Raw genomic sequence first — 15,477 nt, forward strand, 5'->3', positions numbered from 1 at the left:
CTTTTTCTGGCTCATATCGCAGAAAAGACTTGGCATAGCTCCAAAACTGTCTTATTCTGTTGGCCTCTGGGAGGACTGGTGCCTTTAGCTAATTTAGTGGAGTTGGTTTGGTCAATCATTTACTTACTAAAAGTAAGTCTATGTGAACACTCTGCATCCCTGAATGGGGCCCAGACAGGCCTCATGGCCTTGTAGACTTTATAAGGCTCAGATCAGAGTAGGCTGTCCATTGCAGAGGAAGGGGAACGTTAAGCATAGGAAAGAGGGTATATGTGGTATGCATGGAATGTGAGGAAAGGGGTATATAGGGTTGCCTATGGGTATCACTGCAGACATTTACCATTTCTACTGCATCCATCGCTGTAGTATCTAGGCATTAAATACACCAACGAAGCGTGAGGAGCAGTATCAATTGGTGTCTGGGAATGGACAACTTTTTCCACACCTCAGTAGTCTTTCCCATGAGTAGGAATATTCATAGGACACTTGAAGACGAAATGAAGATTACATACCTGTAACTGGAGTTCAAGATGAACTCTACATAGTCACACTTCCCCTACTACCTTTCCCCACTTCCTCACAGTCATGCTTACCAAAGAACCTAGGATTAAAGAGGAGAAGGAACTGCGGGGGATGGAGCACTCATGCCCCTTTTATATCCTTGCTATGCAATGTTCTGTATTCACTATGAGGAGGGCCGAGGAAAGCGCACGAGTAACTGCTGGCAAGAGTTCTACCATTCAGGCTGTACTGGTCAAAGCCTAGCATGAGTGTACGTGCAGAGTCCATCTCAAAGAACTCTGATTACAGGTGAGTAACCTTCATTTGGGTCTAATACAACATCCTGGCGTCTAACCACAATGGGCTTCAAAAAGTAGTAAAGCTATTTTTTAAAATACAAAGATAAGGAGAGCTATCCAGAGCTGTCAAGGAGGAAGATTGACATGCTTAGATGCTTCTCAGACACTTCAGCCTTACTGGAGTTGAAAACTTGATGTCTCTGCTGGCTTCAAAAATGTTGATATGGTTGATGACTTTATTGACGTGTGTTAGAAAATCTAAATGGAGGCCTTGTGAAGTAGTATTATTTTGGCTTTTTTCTCCAGGGGTCGCACACAGAGCCTTTGAGAATGATGTAGATGCTTTGCTCAATCTCAGGGAGTTCTTTAATTACCTACCTCTCAGTAACCGTGATCCAGCCCCAGTTCGCAAATGCCATGATCCTAGGTAAGTGAGGGGCTTGCACATGATCTCTCAGACTTGATGTCAGTTTAATGTCATGTGTTTTTCTGGCAGTGTGAATACAAGGAAATGAGCATCTTGCAGCTGGACTTCTGATTTTGGCCTTCTTCACCGATTAATTCCCTCTTCCAACATGTATGTGCGAACATGTTTTGTTAGCTCTTTGTTTAGGAAGTTTTATATGTATACTTTGTTTAGCAGTTTTATAAATCATTGTCCCTTAGCTACCAGAAATACAGTATTAACCATTACAAAAATGAACTGATCAGTCACTGTTTACAGATTCATCCTGTGTTCCTGTGAGGCAGGAATAAGTTATAGGACAAACCTTTTTATCCAGAAACAGTATTTCCAGGATGATGTATTTTCTTAAACAGGAGGACACTTCTGCCTTTTCTGATATTAACAAACCAAGAGAGTCTATTATACTGATTAATATTCTGAGAAGTTTGTCACATGTTGTTTGTAGTCTTTTGCCATGTATGAACTCGATGAGTAAATTTTCCATATCAGTAGAATCCCATGTGGATTTTGTTTTTTTTAAACAATTACTCTAATATTGGGCAATTTATTTTTTTCTGTGAGAGGCTACCAATAATCTTGCAGCTACTAACAGATGAGAGCTTAATTCTCTATTTCCTAGACTGGGATCCATTTCCACTAGCAAGCCTCAGAAGGATTACCACATGATCTCTGTGTAATAAATGTTCAATAGTTTGTAATATGAGGTTATGAACTGCATCTCAGTGCTCTAATAATTTGACATGTACAACATATAAAATAACCTTTTTTACCAGAAATTTCTTCAACATTTCTTGCCATCCATATTTTTTAATATTTGCTATTCAGTGGGTACGCCAATATCTTAAATTAATTTTCTCATATAGTGCTATGAATCAAGATCGCTGGTCTTTTTCCCCCAAATCTAAGCCCATTTCTCTGAGGTAATATGTCTGCCTAAATCCTTGTCCTGTTATATATACGGATATTTTCTTGCAAGGAAAATTGTCAGTAAATGCTATTAAAATTAGTTTCCTCTATAAAAGAGTTTATTTACAGAGCTGAGAAATATAGGGTTTTATTCTATCCTCATTGAAGTCAGTGACAAAGCTCCAATTGACTAGCTTTGATCAGGGCCATAATACCTAAATTGAAAGTACTCATCTCATGGGAAAGCAGGCCAATAAAAATTGGTGTTGTTTTCTAAAGGAGTTAGAAGATTCTCTCTTTAGTAAACAATCAGTCAGCCATGAATATTCCATTTCTCTTCCACTCTGAATAACTCTAGTTCATTGTTTGTGTTAAAGTCAGGACTATAGGCAAAAACTAAAGGGAGGCTGTCACTGCCTCCTGGTGCGGTCTTTCGAGGACTCTCAGCCACTCCTCACTGAACTTCCTTAGTTTATCCTCAGTCCGGTCCCTAACTGGACCCTCAACCTAATTAAGTCTATCAGCCCTCCAATTGGAGGGCTGGCAGTCTCCCTTACTCTCCTGGCTGTTTTCTTGGTGCGGGGCTGTTTTCTTTGTTATCCTTGGCCTTTCTGCCTCCCTTTCCTTCTCTTACACTCTCCCCTTTATAGCAGGTCTTGTTTACTCTGTTGGTTGCAGCTGTGGGTGCCTGCCTCCATGATTGGCAGTTCTGGCAGCTGCATGGGGGATGTGATCAAGCTGCTTGCTTGTAAACAGGAGGAACTGTCCTCCCACTCTGTCTATGCTCAGTATGAGGTTTGTAGACCCCCATTACAGAGGCCCTTGCTAAAGGGTGCCTACAGATTTCTGGAGGTGTAATTTTATTAATCCTTGATAACCTAGAAATGTTACTGCAATTTTCTTGGTCAATAAAAACTAGTATTTGCCTGGATTAGAGTGCCTCAACCAACAACTGCCTACAGTTGGCTGGTTTGATAGTACCATATTACATTTGGAGCAGCTGGTCCATTCTGCGTAGTGGGTCAGTAGAAAGCTGCACCCATTCTCAGCCTTCTCTTACTTGTATAATTCTAACAGCGAAGTCCGGATAACTGCTGGAGTTTTATGATTTGAAGAAGGCTTTGAAACAAGACCAGTATCCTGGGCTAAAAGTTCGTTTTATTGATGGCTATTCTCTCTCACCAAGAGACTGTGGTATTCCTCCAGCACTCCAGAGCTCTGTGTATTTCCTGGAGTGATGGTTTGATGTTTCCATTGTACAGATCCTCTAAGTTACTTGAGATTGGATTCTAAGTATCTTGCAGAATTTTTTACCCATTTATACCCAAACATTTTCTGGACAATTGATGTCTCTGAGTCTGTTAAATGTATATCTTATTTTCGTTTTAGCATGATTTAATTAAAACCAGTTGCTTTCTTCAAATTAAGGATTTCTTTAGATAATCATTTTAGGGAAACATTTGGGTAAAATATAACAGCTACATGACAAACTATTTTACTGTGTATTCCTGCCAGTTTTATTCCATTAATAAATGTATTCTCCCTTGAGCAAAAGACTTTGCGGCCAGTGGAGAAAGCAAAGGAGAGTAGTCCCTTCCCCCCACCCCCTTGCATAACTCAGACAGGAACATCGTCAGCCCATGGATTTGCATTACTGCTTTAGGGCTGATATAAAGAGGAGTAATGTTATTTATTTTAATTTAGACAGGTTGACTGGAGCTTTGTATGGTTACAGGCAACTTTTTCCTCACCGGTGATTCTCTCCCTTCCCCCTCTCACCCTCCAACTGTGTCCAGCTCAATGATTGGGGAGACAAAAATGAGAAGACTTCTCCCCTTTCCCTTAAAACATGTTCTCCTGCTGCTGCTCCTTCCCACTTAATACTTCCAAAACCAAACTATTTTCAGTCTCCCCACACCCTCCTGTCTCTTGGTAGCAGCTGGCTCCTGTGTTACTGTGACCAGCAGAGCCCGCAGCAGACGGAAGATGTACACATCCTGTAGTCCTGCAAGAAGCCCCCCCTCCGCTGTTCTACTTCTTAATGCACAAGTAGCCAGGTTAAAACTAAGGAATTTTTTTTCTCTGTGTTTGGAAGGCTTGGCTGAAGATGCCAGCATACAGATAGAGTCTTGCCAAGCAGACCCCAATGGGAGGAGTTACAGGTGTATGTCTTCTGTATGGAAATTAATCTCATTTTGTGAATACTCATGTCATTTTTAATTACTTTGCATTTTATCTGAAGTAACCGCTTGGTTCCTGAGCTGGACACAGTTGTCCCAATGGAGTCTACTAAAGCCTATGATATGGTCGACATTGTACATTCGGTAAGCCTTCTGTTCTAAAGAAAAAAAGTATTTATGTGACAAATTATTAAATGGCTCAAAATGCTGGAAGCAAACTAACAGAATGCCACAGGAGACCTACTTACAGTTAACTCTGTCTTCACAATAGCCATTCAGATAATTCTTTCTCCATGCATTGATCATAAACCCAGAGGTAACAAAAATTGCAAAAATAAGGAATCTAATGTATGAAAGGAATTTTAGATTTGGGATTTGTCTTTAGGACTCATTTTCCTCTTTCAAATGTTCATCCATCACATAGAAGGAAGACAGTATTGTTCAGGTTTCTTTTCTTAAAAAGTGGTTGACAGTCCCCAGATAAAAAACTGGAAAATTGTACACCTTACTGCACTTATCTTTTTATTTCTCTTAAGTGTTTAAATAATGCAGTGTGTTTTACTGTTTTCCTTAATTTAAAGGGAAACAAACTTTATTTGGTGATTCCAATCTATTCGTAGAAATTTGAATTAAAAGAATTTTATTAAGTTTACAAAGTCAAGCACTCAGAAGTTTGGAAATACCAGAATGAAAGTTGCATGGAATGAGGCACAGGTGTCCTGTGGAAAAAAATAGTATGTGATGTGATATAATGCAGATGTAGCATTAAGGTTACTTGAGCAATATTCATACTGGAGTTTTGTAACTTTTTTAGTGCTTTATTTTGCAGTCTTAATGTTCTTAATATATTTTTCATGTTTTTTAACAAAAAAATAAATATCAAGCGATTGTTACAATCTCCCCTGCAGGTCATCATCAGGGTTTGAATTTTGCACCTCCAGATTCCTGGCACAGAGGTCTACCACTTGAGTTAAATGTTTGCTGTAGTATGCTGTTATCCTCTGTGGACCAGCCACAAGGGGCAACACACTGAAGCAGTGGGTTTCATTTACAAGAATAGGTCAACTGTATTGGCAGCGTGCCTTGGCACATAGATTTTCAGATTTTCCGAGAGGCAGTGTAGAAAAAGAGGTGTGAATTGGCTCTTCCATAGTAGGGTATAGTCTCAGGTTTGACAGAAGTGACTTTGTCCAGTCTCTAATGAGCCTGTAAAATAGGGGGTGAGGCTGATATTTGCCTGCCTGCTAAAGTAGAGTGTATGTGCATGGACTTATTAATATTGGTCTGTGGAAAAGATGAAACCGCAGAAATCATGTTCTAATTCAGGGGTTCTCAAACTGGAGGTCCGGACCGCTCAGGAGGTCACGAGGTTATTACGTGGGGGGTCACGAGCTGTCAGCCTCCACCCCAAACTCGTCTTTGCCTCCAGCATTTATAATGGAGTTAAATATATAAAAACGTGTTTTTAATTTTTTTTGGGGGGGGGGTGTCACACTCAGAGGCTTGCTATGTAAAAGGGGTCACCAGTACAAAAGTTTGAGAACCACTGGTCTAATGGCTTCCAGCATTTTCCTCTAATCAAATGGTATTCTGATGGGGGAAAGCTTGAGTAACAGGATGCATTTTTATCTGGCAGTTCAGCTGTGGGGAGCTGCTTCAGAATGGTGCCAGAGGCTCAGTGGGGTCTGGGAGCATGTTCAGTGTGGGTGGAATGTTCTGAATATTAAGGCACAAACCTCATCACATTCTGCTGCTAGAGCTAAAAGCTTGGCCACTAGGGGTGAATTGTCATGGGGGTAAGCAAAGGACTTATCCTCCTTCCAAAATTCAAGCACCTGCTCCAAAAGAGAGGATGGGATTTTCACAAGTGCCTATGTGAGTTAGAGAGAAAAGCCCAACTAATTTTCAATAGGACTTGTGCTCCTAGGCCAGGTGCTGCTGAAAATCCCACCCTGAAGCACAGAGCTGTTTAAAATATGGTTACATATTTTTGCATTATTACAGCTGTCTGTCCTTTACCATGTACTCAGAAATAGCTGAACTGTTTTTACTCAAACTTAACAAAACATTCTGAGGCAGAGATCAAGCATGGAAAACTGCAGCCTGAATGATTGGTAGGCAAAGTTATTGTGAGCAACTGAAAACAGGGGGTCATGATAAAGTATTAGGAACCCATCATATAGGTATCACTACGGCGGTGGGGCACAGAAAGTAATTGGGCTATGAGGGAGGTTTGAAGAACCTTCCTTGCCTGTCCCTGTAGGTGGTAAAAGCAGAGCATGCCTGAGAATTGCTTTTCAGGGAGACAGCCCTGTCTTGTTTCTCTTACTGTCTCAGTTAGATAGATGCCGTTGACATAGTATGTGCTGCTTCTGTGCAAATAAAATCAAGTCCCAGTTCTGCTCTGTTATGAGCCTCTTACATCCTGTGCAACCCCAATTACTTTGATGGAATTACACAGATTGCTTGTCAGGGAAGAGCATGATGCACTGATCGTCACAGATGAAGCAAAATGCTTTGAATTCACCTGAGTTAAGTATTAATGTGTTGCAAATTAGAAAAGTGCCCTTATTACAGCGGAATCCTTTGAAAGGTTTGCTTTGGTGTCATGCTGAAGGAGCACCCTGATAGAATATATTCAAAAGTAAATGCAGCATCAAAAACATATTGACATATGCATTTGTAAAGAAGAGAGATTTATTTTTAAAACCTTCTAATTCCCAAACAGTTTTTTTTCTCTCTCTGTAACATTGAGATTGTTGTAGCTCCCAGCATCTACCCCTGAGGATTTGTCCAAATCTCATTCTTGCAGATTGTTGACGAGAGGGAATTCTTTGAAATCATGCCCTCCTATGCCAGGAACATCATTGTTGGATTTGCAAGGATGAATGGAAGAACTGTTGGAATACTGGGTAATCAACCCAAAGTGGCATCAGGTAGGAACTAGGTGCCTGGTGCTGGGAATATATATTTCTAACAAAAGGGTGTTTGTAAGCTGCCTGCTAATTGTGTTTTGTTTATTATGCACATTGTGAGGACATATGTCACCATAGTAACCAGGTGTACTTTCAGAGTAACAGCCATGTTAGTCTGTATTCGCAAAAAGAAAAGGAGCAATCGAAAAGATGCATCCGATGAAGTGAGCTGTAGCTCACGATAGCTTATGCTCAAATAAATTGGTTAGTCTCTAAGGTGCCACAGATACTCCTTTTCTTTTAGGTGTACTTTGAGTGTCTAAAAGTTGGGTCTATGATTCATTTTCCCCTAAAAGTTTAATAGTAGAATAGGTTTTGTGGTAGGACTAGCATTTTGTGTCACACATTAATGATCTGGAGAAGCAGGATAAACAGTGGCAAAATTTCCAGATTATGAGCCTGAATAATTTTGTGTCAAGATTAGAGAAACCAATGAAAAACTTCAGTGGGACTAAGCAAACCTAGTTAGACGGGCAGCATAGCATGATGACAGATAAAATTCCATGTTGACCAGTGTAAAATGATTTATATTGTCTGGAATAAAAACTATTCTCAACTGCTACCACTCAGAAAAGACAACTAGTATCTTTCTGATCAGCTCAGTGAAAACCTCTGCTCAATGTGCAGCTAAGGATGCATAATAAATGAGAAGATACTACTGAAAGAATTCTAAATCCATACCATAAATCAGTGGTACCTCATCACATGGAATATAGTGTTTGGGCTTCTTAGCCAAACAGACACAGCTAGGGTTGCCAACCCTCCTGCTTTCGCCGGGAGTCTCCTGGAATAACGCTTTATCTCCTGGAGGCTACCTCAGCCAAACCGGGAGATTTTGGGCACTAAAAGTCCGGTGGTGCAGCAGAGCTAAGGTAGGCTCCCTACCTGCCTTGGTTCCACGCCACTCCCAGAAGCAATCGGCATGTCCCTGCAGCCCTGGGGGAGGGTTCCCTCCCAGAACCCACACCCCATCCTACACCCCAGCCCAAAGCACGCACCTTGCACCCCATCCTGCACCCAATTTCCCTCCCAGAGCCCGCACCCACTCCTGGACTCCAGCGCCCTGCCCTGTATCACCAGCCTGGTGAAAATGAGTGAGGGTGGGGAAGAGCGAGCAAAGGAGGCAGGGAGGATGGAGTGAGTGGGGGGAGGGGCCTCGGTGAAGGAGCAGGACAGCGGCCTGGCCTTGGGAAGGGGTAGGGCATGGGTCTTTGGGTGCGTGATTAGACAGTTGGCAACCCTAGACACAGCTGAAAGAGAGAGGATTCACAGGCAGCCAGCGAGAATGACTAGGGACATAGAAAAACTGCCATCTGAAAAATGAAAAGATTAGAACCATTTCGTTTAGCAAGATGACGAATCTGAGGGACATGATAAAGTTATATCAGGTAAACAGTATGGAGAGGGCAGTTCAGATGCTTCTAGTCCTCTTTTCTCACAGTAAACAAAAATGGAAGCTTTCAGTGAAATCAATAGCTAGAAAACTGAAATCTGATAAATGTAGTGCTCTTTTACATAACACACAACTAGCCTGTGGAGCTTATTGCCATTATATCTATGTACAATTAATTGAGGTCAAGAGCTTAACAGACTTTAGACATTTTGTTTGATAATAATCACATCTGAAGTTACCATAGTAAGGATTCTTTTTAAAAGATGAAAAAATGTTGAAAGGCTATAAACTCTTGGGTTTCAGGGCATACTTTAATCTGTAACTAACTGATGGGGATTAGCCCTTATTTCCCTTGCATATTTCTCTGACATCTCTCTAGTACTAGCCATAGGTTACTGTTACTGGATTAGATAGACCCTTGGTCTGAGCTGGTATGGGAATTCTTAAGTTACTTTGAAGGGAGTTTTGTTCCCTGTATTAAATGAAGTTGTCTCTATGTGGTAAATTACATTTCTGAGACAATTAGATGGTCGTATGACTACCCATGGTGGTTCTTTTTCTGAAGAACAACTTGATCAAATACAAACATTTGCTAAGTTAAATTGCTATCATACTGTTACCTGAGAAAATTAGCAGGTTTGACTGCTGTTTTGCTTTTGATTCAATAGTTTTAATTTTGGCAAAGATGTTTAAAAGCTCAAGGCTATCTCTGTTCTGTATCAGTTTTGTATAGTTAAGTATAATAAAATATATAAATTTTATTTGTTTTTTGGCATGGAAACAGAGAAACTTCTTGGAGTGTTTTAGTGAGTAGCGAGGACATAATAGCAGAGCTGGTCTTAGGAAAGAACCTTGGATCAAGTGATCACAGGTTGATTGAATTTAAATTAAATGGTAGGATAATTAAAACAAGGTCATCAACTATGGTTTTTAATTTCAAAAGGGCAGACTTTCAGAGATTAAGGGAATTAGTTAACGAAGTCCGCTGGACTGAAGAGCTCAAGGACTTGGAATTTCTTCAAATCAATTATACAAAAACTATCAGAAATTTTCATCCCAAGAAAGGGGGAAAAACTTGAAGGGAAAGGCTCCACGCCCAGCTGGATGAATAACCACCTCAAAAAGGTTATTAGAAGTAGGCAGAGAGCCAATAGGGAATGCACAGGGGGGTTGATTAGCAAACATCATGGAGGTTAGCAATTCTCACTTTATTCCTACATTTTCTAAAGTCAAGCTGCATTAGCTGTTGCCAAGGAAATTAAAATAAATAATATATTTTTTAGTTATATAAATAAACAGAATAAAGAAGGATGAGGTTGGGCTGCTATGTAGTGTGAACGGGAAGGGGATAAAACTAAAAACTAAAATGAATACTTTGCCTCAGTTTTCAATAATGATGATAATGTGGAATATGTATATGGATGCAATACGGCTGATGGAAATGAGCATCTAGAAATGAAAATGACCACATCTGAGGTGGAAGAAAAATTTAGAGCTTAATGCAATCAAATTGAGGTGGGGACTAAATAACTTCCATTTTAGAATACTGAAAGAACTGGCACATGAGATTGTTAGTCCAGTAGCAAGGATTTTTAATAAATGTATTATTTGGGGGTAGAACCATGTGACTGGAGAATAGCTAACATCATACCTCTATTTAAGAAAGAGAAGAAGAGTGATCTGGGCAATTGCAGACCTGTTAGTCTGACCTCAGTAGTATGCAAGGTTTTAGAGCAAATTGTGAAGGAAGGAATAAATAACATCATAGAGGTAAATGGTAAAAGGGATGTAATACGACATGGTTTCACCAAAGGTCAATCATGCTAGACTAACCTGAGTTCCTTCTTTGAGAAACTGACTGATTTTTTTTTTTTTTTAGATAAAGGAAGTGCAGTAAATGTAATATACCTGGACTTCAGTAAAGCATTTGACATGGTACCCCAGGGGAAATTATTAGTTAAGTTAGGGAAGATGGGGATCAGTAAAAGCATTGTAAGATGGAGAAGGAATTGGCTAAAAAGGAAAAGACAATGGGTTATGCTGAGAGGTGAACTATTGGGCTGGAGGGGAGTTATTAGTGGAGTTCCTCAAGGATTGGTCTTGAGACCAATCTTATTCAATATTTTTATTAAAGACCTTGGTTCAAAAAACCAAGACCAACTAATGAAATTGGGTTATGAAACAAAGTTGGGAGGCATCGTCAATGCAGAGGAGGATCAGAGTATTATACAGGAAGATCTGGATGACCTTGAAGACTGGAGTGATAGAAATGGGATGAAATTAAATAGTACAAAGAGCAGGGTCATGCACTTAGGGTCCAATAATAAGAATTTGTGCTACATCAGCTGGAAGTGACAGAGGATGAGCGAGACCTGGGTGTGAGAATCAATCATAGGGTAACTAGGAGCACCAATATGAGGCTGTAAAAAGGCAAATGTGCCTCTTAGGATGTATCAGATGAGGCATTTCCAGTAGAGAGAGAGAGACTTATTAATACCTTTGTACAAGACACTGATAAGACCTCATCTGGAATACAGTGTACCGTTCTGGTCACCCATATTCAAGAAAGTTTAATTTCAAATGGAACAGGTGCAGAGAAGACTTACTAGGATGATCAGGGTAATGGAGAGTCTGTCTTATTAGAGGAGACTGGAAGATCTTGACTTGTTTAGTGTAGCAATAAATACATTAGAGGGGTAAATACCAGGGAGGGTGAAAAGCTGTTTAAGCTAAAGGACAGTGTTGGCACAAGAACAAATGGATATAAACTGGCCAGAACAAATTCAGGCTGGAAATTAGAAGAAGGTTTCTAGCCCTCAGAGGGGTGAGGTTCTGGAACAGCCTCTTAATAGGAGTTGTGCAGACAAACAATTAGTTTTGAGAGAGATCTGGACAAAATTTTGAGTACAGTTGTATGACAGAGTTATGTGTGAGGTGGAGGTTAAGGCTCAACAGTTGTAGGGCTCATTTCTGGTTTATATCTTATGTTCCTAAAGTTCAAGCTTAAGGGTTTCAGCTGGCCACATGCAGAGGTCAGGAAGGGATCTTCTCCCCCCTCGCCCACTGTATTCTGGGAGATTTTTTATCTCCTTTCTGTGAAGCATCAGGGATGACCATGATTGGAGATGGGACTCTGCATGGGGTGGGCTAGGGCTCTCAGGTGGTACCTAGCATTCTCTCTCTTGGGTGCTTGGCTTGACTGGTTCTTGCTCACGTGCCCAGGATTTAACTGATTGCCATATGTGGGGTTGGGAAGGAATTTTCCTCCAGGTCAGATTGGCAGTGACCTTGGGGGAGTTTCACCTTCCTCTGTAGCGTGTGAGCATGGGGCACTTGCCAGAATTATCTGGATATAATTAATGGACCACTTCACCTGGAATGGTCCCTTAGACTGTATCTAACTACTTATGCTAAATTATCAGTTTGATCTTGTATTTAGCTGTGACACCGAGTGCCATTCCCAGGCCTGAAGACAAGTACTTGTCTAGCTCAGCAACAATAAAATATTACCTCACCCACTTGGTGTCGCTAATATCCTGGGACTCACACAGCTAGAACACTGCAGATACCTCACTTAATTATTTCCCTGCAATTGCAGGGGCCTCAAGCACTAGTGCATCTCACTCCCTCGTGTTCTCTTCATGTGGATCTTCTAGTTTGGTATTATTTCAGTTGTTGAGTTAGTGTGTGGGTCCTGGGTAGTGGTGGTGGCCTGTGACATACAAAAGGCCAGACTAAATGATCTAGTGGTCCCTTGTGGCCTTACATTCTGACTGTATGAACTGAAAATGCTGGTGTTGCTCTATGTGTAAGTGTACATTTGTGGTTTTACGCTGGATGTGGAGAGATACGTATAATGGTTAATGATGAAGTTATCTAAGGTTTATGGCAATGAAGAGAAAAAGGGATACAAAAATACTTTTAAATGGTACTGTTTGGATTGTAAGTTCTTTGGGGCAGGAACTCTCTCTCATAGTATTGTACAGCACTTACCACAACACAGTCACAATCTGATTGAGGCCTCTCTGTGTGGGTGCAATGCAAAGAAATAATATGAAATGAATACCGATAGAATACATGTCACATTCTTAGTGTTAAAGTAGTACAACCCTGTAGCATGTTATATTATTATGGGAGAATATCCCATAATATTAAAAGCACCTAGGTCTCTCTAACTTTCAGTTAGAGTTAGGTGTTTTAAGGTGTTTTACATTTTTTTATCCATGACCTTGAAGTGAAGTGAGGGGGGAAACATCATGAACCAGACAAACAATAGTCCTTCTCAACGAGAAATACAGAAACAGGAATAATTTGGATGAAATACAAGATAATACAGCCAAACTATAGAGTGAGATCCTGATAGTACCCTGAATGCACTGTCAGAAGGTTAGAATTTATTAGAACAGTGTAAAAGCCCCATAAAATATGTCGTCCTCTCTGTTTTTGAACACTAGGGTGTTTAGACATAAATTCTTCTGTGAAGGGAGCCCGTTTTGTTCGATTCTGTGATGCTTTCAACATTCCTCTGATCACTTTTGTGGATGTTCCTGGATTTCTGCCAGGTAGGCCCTCCATATTTGTAACTCCCTATGATTGGGGTGGGAGGGCAGTTGAGCTAGAATATTTAATACCATTTCTCTTTGTTTCTTTATCGAAAAATTTTATTTGTTTCTTCTATTATCAGGCAGGGTGTGTTCATCCCCTGCAGGTGCCAGAGCAGTTGCAAAGCCATCATGCAGGGCTCAGCCAAAGACTGGCTGCTTCCTTGCAAGCACCCCATCGCAGCTAGAGCAGAAGTTATTTGCACTTCTAGTTAGTTAGTTGGTAGTAAGAAGTTATCGGTACCGAGACAAGCATGGTCATGAAGTGGGACCTGTCCATTGTCCCAGGGCTGCTTGCCATGTGGCTCCAGCATCCTCTTCTGCCCTTACGTCAGGGCCTCAGCCTGCAGGCCCTAGCAGCCAGCCAGGACCTCTCTCTAGCTCCCCCGCTCGCTGCTTGCAGCATTGTTCTGTCCCAGGTGCTGGCGCTCCTTCCTCCTGCTAGGAGCCTGGTCTTCTCCCCTGGAGCTTCATTCAGCTACTGAACTCTGCTCTGCACTGCAGCCCTTCTTATATGAGCCTGCCTGGCCATGACTGGCTACTCCTCTCAGCCCCTTTCTAATGGGCTGCCTCTGGCACAGCCTTCCTAGGGCTGCTTTCAACCCCTTTTCTCCCACTGAGGGGTAGCTGTTCACAGGGTCCTCTGATGATTCGTTGCATACCTTTAAGAATTCCAGAGTCACTCTGAGATCTCTTGGGACTTACACACCTATAAACAAATGAAGGTTTAGTAGATTCCATATGGCTCAAAGATCCTGCCCCGCTTCATTCTCCGGCTCCCAGAGACTGTTTAAATCACCCAGGAAAAAGTCGAAATTCCAGAGGAAGAGACCACCTGCTCCCACTACTGAACCATCATCCTCATCCAAGCATCAGTTTCAATGGGCTAGTTGAGGGCCCAGAACTGTCCCACTAAACTGAGCTGTATATACACTATTTTTCCCACCTTCCACCCTTCAGAAACTCTCTCTCCTGCTGTCTTCTCACATGGGAGAGAATCACATTGGACAAATGGGTGCTGGAGATTATAAGATCTGGGTACGCTATCCATTTTACCTTCCTCCAGTATACCCACCTCCCATCCTGTTTCTCTTCAGGGACCCCTCTCACGAGCACCTGTTAAAGCAAGAAGTCAACTCACTTCTGTGAATGGGAGCTGTGGAACTATTTCCTATTAAGCACAGAGGGAAAAGATTTTATTCCAACTATTTTCTGGTCCCAAAAAAGAATGCAGGGTGGAGACTGATTTTAGATCTAAGCTTCCTAAACAACTTTGCCAAGTCTCAGAAGTTCAGGATGGTGTCTCTTGCAGCTATATTTCCATCATTAGAACCAGGGGATTGATTCCTCAACCTTCAGGGGAGCCCAGGACCTCAGAGTGATGGAGGAAAACTCTTTGCCTGCCTGCTAATTTCACTTCTAAGAAAGGACATGTCAGCAAATCCTCCCCTTATGACTGCTTTATGTTGGGAGAAGTGTAGTTAGGATTTTTATCTATCATTCCTTTTCACAGTAACTCAGGAGAGCTGCTGTGTCTCCCTGAAGTTTTTTTACCCAAATTAATTGCAGTATGCCCATGGGAGCCCAGTATTTGTTTTCCAGTATGGCCTGAGATTGTATTTGCTATTTGTGTTTGTAATTATTCTCTTGTGTAGGATTCACAGCTCTTGCGAGTTCTACGAGGGAGTGTCTTTTCCTGCTGCTGACCCTGAATGATGGCTTTGAACTGTCCTTGAGTCTGAAGTGGAAAAACACACCCTTCTCCATGTCAGAGTACTACGTTTCCAGAAAAGTGAAATGAACGGATAAGGAGGAATTTTTCTCTGATAAATAGGTTGGGGTCTTGTACTATTCTCAGCTGAACCAAAATTTGCCACCAAATGGGAACCTATTAACAATATTTTTATGGTATCGTGATGCCATATAGCTGCTGTTCACCTGTGGTATATGTTCACTGGAGTTCTCCATATGAGTTTTCTTTACCCTATTGTCCAGCATGGAGATGTGGAGAACACTATTGTACAGTAAACACTACTGGTGGTGTGTGGCTTTGATCAGTGATAGCTGACCTGCTGGCAGCATCTGGAGACAGCTGTCCAGGTGAAGTGATGTGTTTTGGGTAACTTTCCTGAAAAGGTTTTTTGGTTCTCATAATT

At 41.3% G+C, this 15,477-nt stretch overlaps 1 protein-coding gene across 5 annotated transcripts in view; it reads left to right on the forward strand.

Moving 5' to 3' along the window:
- PCCB (propionyl-CoA carboxylase subunit beta) overlaps positions 1-15,477 on the forward strand; it is an 84,507-nt gene that overhangs the window by 27,352 nt on the left and 41,678 nt on the right. For 3 of the 5 annotated variants that reach the window (XR_012160826.1, XM_073360227.1, XM_073360226.1), the window contains exons 8-11: positions 1,107-1,227; positions 4,415-4,496; positions 7,165-7,288; positions 13,175-13,282. Coding sequence is in view for 4 of the 5 variants with exons in the window: in XM_073360227.1 (XP_073216328.1) it covers positions 1,107-1,227; positions 4,415-4,496; positions 7,165-7,288; positions 13,175-13,282 (435 nt within the window). In the remaining variant the exon portion in view is untranslated. Of the gene's footprint in view, positions 1-1,106; positions 1,228-4,414; positions 4,497-7,164; positions 7,289-13,174; positions 13,283-14,976; positions 15,156-15,477 lie in introns of all 5 variants that reach the window. The other 2 variants (XM_073360229.1, XM_073360228.1) reach the window with 2 other exon arrangements.

The sequence above is a fragment of the Lepidochelys kempii genome, chromosome 9 (assembly GCF_965140265.1).
Source record: "Lepidochelys kempii isolate rLepKem1 chromosome 9, rLepKem1.hap2, whole genome shotgun sequence".
In the NCBI taxonomy this organism is placed as follows: domain Eukaryota; kingdom Metazoa; phylum Chordata; order Testudines; family Cheloniidae; genus Lepidochelys; species Lepidochelys kempii.